Source organism: Pituophis catenifer, unplaced genomic scaffold (genome assembly GCF_029215685.1).
Source record: "Pituophis catenifer annectens isolate HBS135680 unplaced genomic scaffold, rPitCat1.0.hap2 SCAF_4, whole genome shotgun sequence".
NCBI lineage: Eukaryota > Metazoa > Chordata > Lepidosauria > Squamata > Colubridae > Pituophis > Pituophis catenifer.
The window spans coordinates 108,624,986-108,638,165 of record NW_027256884.1 but is presented as its reverse complement, the minus strand read 5'-3'; the positions used below and the strand labels follow the sequence as shown (position 1 = coordinate 108,638,165).

Genomic DNA, 13,180 nt, shown 5'->3' with positions numbered 1-13,180 from the left:
TGACCACCGAAACGTTTTCGGACAGCGCTGGCTCTTCGGCTTTGAAACGGAGATGAGCACCGCCCTCTAGAGTCAGGAACAACTAGCGCATATGTGCGAGGGGAACCTTTACTTTTACCTATAGTCCTCTCCATGTGTGGGATTTCTTGCAATAGGTTTGCACTCTTGAAATATAATTGCAAGTAGTTTAAGTTACAGCTTAATCATGGTTTTATACAAACTGGCACAATATATTCCACCGGTTTCATCAAATCTACTGATTAATTAAACAGGATAACCTGTATCAATATATGCATATTTGTACAGAAGGAAGATTTTGGGGTGACAGGGATGATAGCCTCAGGTACTCCAAAGTCTAGCAATATGAAAGGATTTAAATGACATTTATACCACCTGTGTTTATACCTACTGTAGAAAGTTAGCATCCACCCCTCTCCTAGAAGAATGAAATATTCTAGGAAATATTAAAAAGGCAGAATATTATATTTTCCCTAAAGGAGAAACATGTTTCTAAAGACAAACTCAGAGCCTCAGCTCTCTGCACCCCCCCCCCCCCACAGATATTTTGGTGCCAGCCTATCTACAAGACAAAGGCTGGGCCAGCTTATCTACAAAACAAAAGACATGGTCCTTAGGACATGATAGGATTAGCCCTCACTCAAGATCCAAACCAGGACAAAACCATTAAGCCATAATAGGAATTGCCCAAAGCCTCTTCATTACATCATCACCCAGCAAGATTCAACCAATCCTGGGACTCAAGACAACCTACAAAGTTACCGCTGCATGGCTCCATGGGAGTCTGACAACCAGTCAGGATACCTGCCCTTACACAGGAACAGGAAGCTCTAAGGCCCAAGAGAGGGTATAAATATAAATATCTTCCATGTACTCGATTGCCCAGGACCTCAAATCATGTAAACCATTTAATATGTGGGAATAAAGACAGCCTGGGAGGATTCCACCATAAGAAAATGGCCTATCCAAAGCCCTGTACAGTTCTCAATAAATTGCAGCTAAATTAATAAATAAATCAGCTCAGCTGCCATAGACATTAACATGGGATCAGATGGGTAGGATTTATTTATATTTCATGTTACTTAAGGACCCATCTCCCTCTTAATTCAGGAGCACTATAAACACTGCATGGGGAGATTTGGTTTACTTGGTTTGATTAATGAATTGTGATTAGGCCTCAAATGAGAAAGTGTCAGGTACAGATATCCACTAAACTGTTTAAACTTGCAAAAAAGAAATAAATTTCTTTACCAACAAATATATTTTTGTTGATTTAAAGGACATATTTGTTCCTTATAATGCAGAAAATGCAGGATATCCTAAAGAGAGTATTTCCCCAAATAAAAATGAAGTACTGAATGTATAAATCAAATAATTATTGTAAGTTATTACAATAATTTCTCTTGAATAGAATTTCAGAGGAAGGAAAGTTTTCTTTAAGATCTTGTGAATAAATATAAATGCATATATGGAGAGAGGAATGTGAAGTGAACAGATTTCCAAAGAAGACAGAACTGAAATCTGATAATGAGCAGACCCTGTAACATATATTATAGAATATAATATATTCTATAATACTAATATGAATAGAATAGTGACAATGTTTAAAGACACCTTGAAATATACAGATGGTAGCATTTGTGAGCAAAGAGTAAATATTTTAGATAGCTCACAATGAAAGTGAAAATGTTAATATTAAAGACATGGCAAAAACAGATATTGTCATCCCAAGTGGTTAGTGAATCTATAGAGGATAGCAATAATTTTGGTTTTGAGGCTTAAGAATATAAAGCTGAACAATGTGCTGAAGAAATAAAAATGATTAGAGGAGAAAGTACAGGTAGTCCTCGACTAAACGACCACATTTGAGCCTAAAATTTCTGTTGCTAAGTGAGGCAGTTGTTAAATGAATCTTGCCCCATTTTACCACCTTCCTTGCAACAGTTGTAAGTGAATCACTGCAGATGTTAAATTAGTAACACGATTATTAAGTGAATCTGGTTTCCCCATTGACTGCATCTCAGAAGGTTCCAAAGGTGATCATATGACCCTGGGACTATCATAAATATGAACCAGTTGCTGAGCAGCTGAATTTTAATTACATGACCATGGGGATGCTACAACAATCATAAGTGTGAAAAACGGTCACTTTTTCCAGTGCTGTTGTAAGTTCAAACCATCACTAAATGAACTGTTGTAAGTCGAGGTCTACCTGTAATGATAATTTCAGACAAGATCATGAATAATAGGGGCATTTCGATGACAACTACCATCCAGTTGTTTTTCCAGGGTTAATATATAATTGTGAATATTGCTGACTGAAAACAGCAAGACAAAGGAGATACTTTGGTTGAGTGATAAGATGGACAACAGATTCAAAAGTTTGCTTAAATGTCTTTGGAAAAACTAACAAGGACAGAGGTTATTTGCCCATACAATCATCAGGTGTCAACTCAAATTGATAGCACCTAATTAATTTAAAGCACCAGGGATTATTTAAATTTATTTGGAAGTGTCAGTAATTGAATATAACTATTGGAACTAATATTAATTTAATTTATATTGTTCCTTACATCCTAGATGTCCTCTAAGCAAAATATGTACTGAATTATATGGTCATGTATTTTTCCTTATATGTTATTTTAATTTCTTTGGAATATACATAGGATTATGCTATATATTCAGTAAAATTTCCTACTTGGATACAATGCTGATGTTTGGCGTAATTTTTCCTGTAACACAAAACATGTTAATTAGAAGGAGTTTGTTCTTTGCTGATTGTTCAGCCATTATTATGTTTATGCTATAATAAATGTTTAAGCAATGCTGTCTTCCTTATCAAGAAAAGTGGAAGACTGTAATTTTGATTGATTATACTATACTATTTCCTCTCAAAAAATCTGCTGTACTTTTTTTCCTAATTACTTGCAGATGGTCAGCTAATTTAAACTTCCCATCTGGCTATATTCAAGGATAAAAATCTCTATTGGTTATGAATACACCCTGATGAACAGATTCTATCTGTTTGAGTTTTCTTTACATATCTGTATCAGAAATGCTACTGTTAAACTAAATGAAAGACCATCAAAACACTGATTGGAAGGAGTCAAGTATTGCTTGTGCAAATTCTTATTTATACCAAATAGCTCTCTAAAATATTGGAATGTTGTTAACATGTTTTTTCTAGCATTTTAAGGATTTTTGGAATTGACTGAAAGACATTATGCAAAAAAAAATGCAGTCTTTTTTGGCTTTTAATATACAATGCTTGAATGAAGTAATAAGTTATCCTTCCTAAATAACATGTAATGCAAATATGGATAAATAAATGTATTTTATTTTTCTACAGAATGGAAACCATTGACAAAATTGGGATGTTATTCAATTGTACAAGCAATTCATAAGAGCATTTTAATCAAATTCCACCCCCATTAAAGATATGCTCATGAACTTGCTATAAAATTAATTTGAATTTTCCAAAATCATATGAACATTGAGAGTTTAGTCAGATGAAGCTGTTAAAATTTTTTAAATACCTTAATATTGGACATGGAAAGACTAGGCTATATATTCCCATGTACAATGAACTGGGAGAAAGCTTCATTGGATAATATATCCTTTTGCTTAGCTATATAAAGAGAATAAAGACAGATGTACAATTTTAAAAAGTCAATATTTCAAGGCAGTGAGTGATTTGTAGGCTGCTATAGCATGGTCTGTTTTGTTTCAGCTTCCTATGTGTTGTGAATTCTGTTTGCATTTTTTAACATGGTCTATAATTTGGCATTATATACAGTATGAATGTGCGTAATAGCTTTCACTAATAAGATGAGAAATGGATGCAATGAAATGAATAAAATCTTAATAAGTTACTTAGATTTATAAGTTTGTAAAATGCCATGTTGTTGTTAGAGTTCCTTTTTTTTTTTTTTTAACGTGTGAAACATTTGTGAAACATTGTGTAATTATGACAGGCATTTACAAATACAAATCTGAAATATTGTCCTCTGCTTAATTTTGAAAGGAGAATTCTCCCGACAATATTTTTCAACTAGAAGTCCACTCAGAATATCAAATTATTTGAAATTATTTAGCATCTACCTAAACACTATACCTAATGCTAAATCGTAATTGAATTTCTGCCCAACCTTGCTGTAAAATCTACACGGGATTCAAATCACTCTAACCCATTGTTTTGTCAATGAAGACGTAGACGTCTGATTCAATGTAATCTGAAGCCATGGTTTACAAATTAGTGGTTAGTTTATGCTAAGCCAAAAATAAACCTACATTAAAACCTCGTTTATTGAGGAAACCTCCAACTTTCAATCCCTAAAAGCCCATACTATATTGTATTAAGCTGGATTCACTTATCAAGAGTGAACCATAGCATATTGGCATAGCATATTGCATGAATCTTAACCATTGCGATTTGCATGCCATGACTTAAAACTATTCCAAAGGTGCTTTTCAAAAGGCAACTGGACTGGTTTTTTTCTTGAAGATGTTTTCCTTTCTCATCCAAGAAGCTTCTACAGTTCTGATTGAATGGGTGGGGGTGGAGCGGAAGGCTTTATATTTTTTGCAATCATCTTGTTAGATCTCTTGAGAGTCGTTGAGGCCACTTGGCCTCTATATTTGTATTTATCTGTATTTGCACTCTGATTCAGGTGACCCTGAGAGTACAGATAAACCCAAGTGGTTTCAACGACTCTCAGAGAGCTAACAATGAGATGATTGCAAAAAATATAAAAATCTTTCCATTCCCCCCATTCAGTCAGAACTGTTCTTGGATAAGAAGTGAAACGTCTTCAAAAGAAAAACCAGAAAGTCCAGCTGCCTTTTGAAAAGCATCTTTGAGACAATCATGACCTGGATCGGGGCTCCAACCTTGGTAGCTTTAAGACTTGTGGACTTCAACTCCCAGAGTTGCTGGCTGAGGAACTCTGGGAGTTGAAGTCCACAAGTCTTAAAGCCACCAAGGTTGGAGACCCCTGACCTGGATGGATTGAGAATCTCCATAGGCATTGGTTTTGAGCTAATTTATTCAAGTGCTGGCTTATTTAACCCTGTCTGAGAGATCTTCAACCTTACTCCACTAAGCAAGAAACAGGACCGCAGAACTGCTCCCTATCGCACCCCATCCCACCTTACCCGCCAACAGTACAAACACCCCGCTTTTTCTTTCTTAGCCTCGCAGAAAGCTGTCTAAAACAGTGCCTGCTCCGCTTCAGTATCGTAACTTCTAAGGAAACCCCAGAACATTTATTTTGCGGCGACTTAACTGTTTGACTCCTTCCTATTTTCTTTAACTTGCTGCGCGAATATAGTCAGTTTTCGGGGTTTTTTTCTTTCTTTCTCCCAAACCAGGTACTTCCGCCAACCGCTGACCCGTTTTTCAATCAGGCGCTTTGTAGGACAAGCGCGGATCAAGTCAGGCCTCCCCTTCACGCGCTAAACCGGAAGGAAGGCGCGGAGACCCGGCGAAGCCCCGCCTTCTTTCTTTTTGGCCTGTGGACGCCATCTTGCAGGTACCCGCGGCGGTTCGGCTGCTCCTCTTTTTTGCCGTCGGGCCCGGTATGCGGAGGGTGGCGGGAAGGGAACGGTACCTTTGAGGCCGGCCGGAGAAACGGGTGAAAGAAAACTCGGCTCGCTGGAATCCGGGAAGCCGGCCTGGGCGGTGTTGAGAACGTGGGGTCGGGGCGGCGCGGAGAGATCAAGGCCGGGCAAGGAGCGTGGGGAGAACCTGAGGGAAGCGAGGGAGAGGAGAGGAGAGGAGCGGGTGGGGGAGGCTAGAAAGGCAGAAGAGCGAGAGAAAGGGGTGAGTTCGATCCGAGCCAAAAGCGAAGTACGGGGGCCGAGAGCGGCGGGAGAGGGATGGCATCCAGGCGCACGTGGCCAAGGCAAAAGCCGTGCTGGCGGCAGGGCTGCTGTTCCTCTTCCTCCCCCTCTGGTAGCCCAGCGCTTGGGAAGACTATTCTTCTTCTTCTTGTGCCAAACTGGCGATCATGTTGGCAATCCTCTTTTTGTCAACAGCCGTATGAAAAAGGACTGCTGTGTTTTCTCCAAACCAGTCCCTTAGGGCCTGGGCCTCGTTTTGCCTTCAATTTTTCCCTGGAGGATTAAGTGAAAAGATGCTGTATTTTTCTAGGTGTTGCATCACATGTCCAAAATAAATACACTTTCGCTTTTTTAATGGCTTTGATTATTTCCCTTGGCTTTCCCAGGCGGCTTATTTATTTATTGTTTATTTATTTATTGGTTCGATTTGTATGCCACCCTTCTCCAGAGAGTCAGGGCGGCTTACAATTCGTTAAGCAATAGCTTTCATACTTTTGTATATACCTGCTTAGTAGGGCTTTCGTCCCCCCCCCCCCCAAGCAGTGTTCTTTTTTATACAAAGTCAGTTTATTGCCCCCACAATCCGGATCCTCATTTTACCTACCTCGAAAGGATGGAAGGCTGAGTCAACCTTGAGCCTGGTGAGATTTGAACTTGCAGTAATTGCAGGCAGCTGATGTTACTTAACAGCACTTTAGTCTGTTGCGCCATCAAGGCTCTTATCACCACCTCATTCGTGATTTTGTTAACTTATACTCAGACTTTGTTAGCTTATACTCAGAAGGTAGAAAAATGGCCTATTGTAAAGACAGGCTTGCACTCTGACTTATTCAGCTAAGATGGATACACTATACACATGGGATTTGCGTGTGACAGCCAACACTAGATCAACCTTTCCCTATTCAATACCCTGGACATTTGTTGTCCTACATCACCTACCATACCTAGCAGCCAGGATGGAGTAACCTATCTGTAAATCCACATTTCAAATGCTTCTAGTTTCTTCAAGTGGTTTTCTGTCAGAGACCAGCTCTCTACTCCGTAGAGCAGGATAGAAGGAAGAGTATAGCTTTATATTTACATTTAATAAATGTAACGGCTTTATCTGACTAAAGCTTAGTAGTTTGAAGCAGGTAGTTTGAATGCAGGGGACCCTGTAGCATGGGGGGGAGAAGGGGGAAGGGATGTCCCCTCCAGCCTCGAAAGCTAGAAATCACAAAAATCAGAGCCTTGCACAAACACGATCCGTCCATCATGAGTCAATCTGCTATCTTGGCATGGCAGAGTGCCGTGTATTCCCCCCCCCCCCCCCCAAGAAGTTAAAAGCACTCGATGTAGGTTTCTGTAACCTGGTGCCTGCCATCAGATACCGTGTTTCCCCGAAAATAAGACCCTGTCGTATATATTTTTTTGAACCCCTAAAATAAGCGCTTGGCCTTATTGCCATGCGCTCAAAAGCCCGATTGGGCTTATTATCAGAGGATGTCTTATTTTGGGGAAAAACAGGGTAGGTTGGGATGTGGCTTGTTTGGGAGGCCATCCACTGGGAGAATATTCCTGCTCGAGGTGCAAAGGACATGATCATAGGTCTTGGGAAGTGATCCATCGCATCGGTTGAACTTTAAAAAAAAAAAAGACTTAAAAAATATGGATGTCCTTTATGCTTCAATCCGCGATCTTTTGCTTTGCTTGAAGTTTAGTTAAGTTCTTTTGCTAATAGAAAAAGCCATTTGTTTTCTTCTGGATTGCATTGCAGTAAGTGTGGGGAGAGGTTACAAGAGGAAATTTACATAGGTTGTAGCAAGGGTCTCCAACCTTGCCAACTTTTAAGACTTGTGGACTTCAACTCCCAGAGTTCCTCAGCCAGCAAAGTAATCTGGCTGAGGAACTCTGGGAGTTGAAGTCCACAAGTCTTAAAAGTTGTCAAGGTTGGAGACCCTTGGGTTATAGCATTCAGAAAAGACAAAGCTCCGATCTCTAATGTTTTTTTCCTAGGCGATAAAGGCTCCCTCTCCTTAAGTGAGAGGCTACATTTGCAATCCTTTGCTTGTTAGTCTGATGTGATTGGATCAGAATGGACATTGCTCTTTTTAATTTAAGAAATACTTGTTGCATTCAGTTGAGTCCTAATTATTGCTACAATTCTGGTGTACATCAAAGTAAGTACAATTAGATTACTAAAGCAAAAACTTTGTTTTTCTGTACTTGCATTTTATTAAGCTTTGTCCGCTTTCAAATTATTCAGTTGGATATTTTGGGATGGAGAGAATTAAATTTTGAACAGTGTATCTTGAACAGATTAACATTTGAGACACTTGATTTGTATACTAGGTTACTCCATCCTGGCTACTGGGTATGGTAGGTGATGTAGGACAACAAATGTCCAGGGTATTGAATAGGGAAAGGTTGATCTAGTGTTGGCTGTCACAGGCAAATCCCATGTGTATAGTATATCCATCTTAGCTGAATAAGTCAGAGTGTAAGTCTGTCTTTACAATAGGCCATCTTTCTACCTTCTGAGAAAGCCATAAAAAATTGCCCAATCATACTTGGGGGACCTGATAAGAATTTGACACTTAAAGGATTTTATTTATTGTTTATTTATTTATTTATTGGTTTGATTTTATGCCACCCTTCTCCAGAGAGTCAGGGCAGCTTACAATGCGTTAAGCAACAGCCTTCATACTTTTGTATATACCTGTTTATTAGGGCTTTCGGCTCCCCCTAAGCAGTGTTCTTTTTTATACAAAGTCAGCTTATTGCCCCCACAATCCGGGTCCTCATTTTATCTACCTCGAAAGGATGGAAGGCTGAGTCAACCTTGAGCCTGGTGAGATTTGAAATTGCAGTAATTGCAGGCAGCTGGTGCTACTTAACAGCACTTTAGTCTGCGGCGCCACCAAGGCTCTTTTGTGTGGAAGTTGTATTTGGCAGGGCTTGCTTATTTCATATACCATACTCAATCTAATTTAACAAGATTTTGAGAGCTGAAAATGTTTTTTTCTGACATAAATTCTCTTGATTATAGTCATGTCTTCAATAACAAGGAAGCATCACTATCTTTATATTTCTTTTTTCTTGACTTGTTGTAAATTGTTTACTCTTACAGTGATCTGTCAAGATGACAAACACAAAGGGAAAGAGGAGAGGGACACGTTATATGTTCTCAAGACCCTTTCGCAAACATGGTAAGTAAAATGTATTGAGCCAGTTAAATTTAATAAAATGATGGAAATAATGTTGGTTGAATCCCTACCTGTGTGAATTATATAACCTGCACTATAGTTAAAGGAATACCAATATCACATAATTTAAAGTTCACCGTTAAGCTTGCCTAATGCCTACTGTTGATCATTATTGGGGGAAATAATTTAATTCTATTTTTAATTTTAATCCTTATACGGGAGTGGGATATTAAAGTGCATGAAATTAAAATTATATTAACTAAAATATAAAATAATTGTTGCATTTTTTAAAAAGGTGTTGTCCCTCTTGCTACCTATATGCGAATCTATAAGAAGGGTGACATTGTTGATATTAAGGTATGTTTCTTTAAAAATTATTTTCCTGAAACAAATGTTACTCAGCTCTTATTACCTTATTAAAATAAAAGTGTAGAGCACCATAATATAAAAGGATAAACAGTTGCCTTGAAATTATATTGCTGAGCTTCGTGAGTGCTTGGGTATTTAATATTTAATTTGTTGTATTAATATTTATTTAAAAAATATGAAAAATATACATTTTTGAAAAAGTAAAATTTGTGGTTGTAATAGAGCATCCGTAATCAGATGTGCAGTACTTCACTTGAGATTGGATATAGTTTTGGTTCTTGAAAAACACTAGTGATATTTTTTCTAACGTATACGTTTAATCAAATGATCTGTGTTAAAATTTTGCTGAACTCTTAGTACAAAGTCTAATTTGGCTGTCTGATTTTGTAAGGCTGCATTACATTATTTTAATGCTCTGGTGCTTGATGATGACTCTCTCCTATGATTGCTTTGTAATAACTAAAGCAAACTGAGCAAAACATTTCACCGGCACTGAAAGCAAACCAGAGACATTATCTAGCTCTCCAGGAAACTTAGGCCCTCAGACAAAATAATAAAATTATGATAGGGGGTTATGCTGATTTATAATGTAATAAAGATTTGATGTGATTAGTAAGCCATGTGTGATTCATTGGGCTCATAAATTATGCCCATACCATTCATAATTTGGTGGCTGATTAATAAAATTACTGGAAGACTGGAGTTCAGTTAAAACGGAAAATAGTCTAAGCATTCTTGAGTAGCTGACTTAGAGAGTAAGCTTGTTCTGGTTTGACTGGAAAAGCTTATATTGTGGGCAGAGCAGCAATTATATTCATGAATTTAAGAACACGGGCATTCAGTTGTAAATAATTCATTGATGTCCTTTTCCAAGGTTTTTTTCAATAAACATTCCCAGGCATTTTTATTTATAGCTATTAATGGTGTAACTTTCTGTACTAACAGGGCACAGGAACAGTTCAAAAAGGCATGCCCCACAAATGTTACCATGGCAAGACTGGAAGAGTATATAACATTACTCAGCATGCTGTGGGCATTATTGTGAACAAGAAGGTTAAGTAAGTACATTCCTTATTTTCGACTTTATTCCTTATTACTGAATGTTATGTTAAAATATGTCTGTTTCCCCCTTCACTTTACCAATTAGACATTTCTTGTCTTAATTGGTCATTCAGGGGGGGTTACAGCAACTATCCTTTTAAAACCCAGCCAGATTACATTTAACTGGCTTGGATCCTGTCAGAGGAAACAGATGCTGAGTCTCTTCTGCAACAATATATAGTTATATATAGAATATAGTTATATAGAATGTCAGTCAATAGAACTTTGCTAACTTGATCTCGGTGATGTAGTTCTTAGTTATTAAAAAAAGAAAATGCTAAACCTCTGACTGTGCCCATATCTTTTTTTCCCTAGAGGCAAAATCCTTGCTAAGAGAATCAACGTGCGCATTGAACACATTAAGCATTCAAAGAGCAGAGACAGTTTTTTGCAGCGTGTGAAGGAAAATGAAAGGAAGAAAAAGGAAGCAAAGGAAAAGGGCACTTGGTTTGAGTTAAAACGCCAGGTAACATTGAGAATATATCTCCAGTAGTTGGTACTAAAAGAAATCTAAAGTTACTTTGAGAAACACCTTGTGTGTAACTGGGCAAAAAGGTTGAAAATTGTTTAAATTTGTAGCAAGACAAAAATGTTACATTATCTGATGTCATATATATTATCCCTGTCAGATCTCACGCAAGGGAGAGCTTGTTGACATACAGGTAGTCTTCAATTTGCGATCATAATTGAGCTTGGAAGTGCAGTCATGAGTCAAATAACCAGACCTGATTTTTAAGTAAATTGCATGGTTAAGCAAATATCATAATTGTTAAGCAAATCAGTTTTCCCCAATGGGCATTTTTTGCTGGAAACCAGTGAAAAATGTAGCAGTTTGTGGTTAGGTGACTATGGGATGCTATAAATGGCCATTAACTATGAAACAGTTAACAACTGTCCAAAGTGCAATTGTGAACGGGATGTGTGATCATCATAGTTTCAAAAGCAGGTCATAAGTATCCCTGGGGAGGATTCTGTTGTAGCTTTGAATGATCATTAAGTGCCTGGTTGTAAGTTGGGAACTACCTGTAAATAAAATATTCTGTCTTTAATTTATATAGTGTTTAAATGTTACTGCATGACTTTATTGTCTACTATCATAGCAAGCTAAATCAGAAAACAAAGCTGCATGAAGAGTCAAAAAATAGATTTTAGAGTGGTCAGTCGACTACCTTACTAAAAGAACTAGTTTAATCTATCAAATGTAAAAGACAATATAAGTTTTTTGTTTTTGCTCTTAAGATACGTTCCTAATTTTGAGGAAAGACAAGTGACCTAATTAAGTGTGTAGTGGTAGAAAACACTCCAAAACAGTTTTTTTAAAATATATCTTGCACTGTTATAACTCACACTTCTTTTGTATTCTTGTTTACAGCCTGCACCTCCAAGAGAAGCTCACTTTGTTAGAACCAATGGCAAAGAGCCAGAGTTGCTGGAACCAATTCCTTATGAATTTATGGCATAGTGTGTATGAACAAAATAAAATACCTTTGAAGTATTTGTTTGTGTATTCAAAGTTATTATTTCTGAATTGAAAGTTCTGTATTCCTATTTATTATATATGTTATAATTCAGTGTACAATTAATAATGGGCAGAAACTAGCATCTAAGAGGCAGCTATGTTTCTGTGAACTATGAATTAGTTGTCTGTTAGTAGCCTGCAACTAGTTTTTATATATAAACAGGAATATTCTTACAATTAATCCCCAGTATCTTCTGAATGAAAAATATGTTACAGATAAAATACTGGAATTATAATTCTAAAGAATGAGGTTTGTAAAAAAAAAATGCTTCTATTTCAATTGTTTCTGGCAAAAGTAGCACGTTTCTCAAATTCTTTTCTTGGTTTTCTAATAAGATACTCTCCATTTTTGATGATTTGGCACTATAGCTTTCTGTTATTTCCATGAACTACTAAATATCTCCCCTCTGTGTTCCTCACCCACCAATGTCAGGGAATCCTAGTAGTATGAATTAGTCTGAAATTGACCCTGAAATTCAGATCACAAGTATTTGTAAAAATCTGACTTGAGAACTACTAAATGAATATTGTCCACTTGAATTCTGTACTCAAAAATGTTTTCCCATTTAAAAGCTTCATACCCCACATTGATGAACATGAAAAACTCAAAAATAGCTCTAGGTTTTTTTTCTTTTTTTTTAAGTTTTAATAGGAATGAGTGACAGGTAGAAGCAAACCCTGAGAAGATGCATTAATTTTCTAATTTAAGAAAAAATATGGAAAAGATGTGTTGTTATAAGTTAGCAAGTCTGATAAAGTGTTACTAATCAAAGAATAGATCATGTACATCTATTATGCTTGATATCAAATATGACAGCATTGTTTGATAGTCCATCTGGGGACAAGATTCCTTTCCTTTGTGGTAACATTCAGACAAATTTAAGCCAAGCCAAAAGTGGCAGCACATATTAACTTACCTCAAAGTTAACTCGGGTTAGTACTTTAATGGGAGACTCCCAGGAAATGTTACGGTGGGGACTAGACTAGAAAGCCAAAAAAATATTCCAGATGAAAGCAATGGCAAAGAGAATCCCCAACTCTATTACATCTGACAAGACAAGACATTTTCATAAAGTTGAACTCAACTGGAATCTACCATTAAACTGCATGTTTGGCCTGATTAATGCATATATAATGTGTAAACCTG

General features: G+C 37.2%; 1 protein-coding gene and 2 non-coding genes across 4 annotated transcripts; all 3 read left to right on the top strand.

Annotated features, from left to right (window-relative positions):
- The first annotated feature begins 5,509 nt into the window (after window positions 1–5,509).
- RPL21 (ribosomal protein L21) lies at window positions 5,510–12,009 on the top strand. Of its 2 annotated transcripts, none has more exons than XM_070943884.1 (6): window positions 5,510–5,549; window positions 8,969–9,047; window positions 9,340–9,401; window positions 10,359–10,471; window positions 10,830–10,980; window positions 11,887–12,009. In XM_070943884.1, the coding sequence occupies exons 2-6, from the start codon at window positions 8,981–8,983 to the stop codon at window positions 11,974–11,976; spliced, it is 483 nt and encodes a 160-aa protein (XP_070799985.1). In that variant the 5' UTR covers window positions 5,510–5,549; window positions 8,969–8,980; the 3' UTR covers window positions 11,977–12,009. The 2 variants fall into 2 exon arrangements, with proteins under 2 accessions (XP_070799985.1, XP_070799986.1); XM_070943885.1 differs by having other exon boundaries at window positions 5,537–5,595.
- LOC139317305 (small nucleolar RNA SNORD102) lies at window positions 9,833–9,914 on the top strand. The gene has a single exon (XR_011600438.1). It is a non-coding gene; the product is annotated as a small nucleolar RNA SNORD102 (small nucleolar RNA).
- On the top strand, window positions 10,535–10,667 carry LOC139317314 (small nucleolar RNA SNORA27). The gene has a single exon (XR_011600446.1). It is a non-coding gene; the product is annotated as a small nucleolar RNA SNORA27 (small nucleolar RNA).
- Window positions 12,010–13,180: the final 1,171 nt, after the last annotated feature.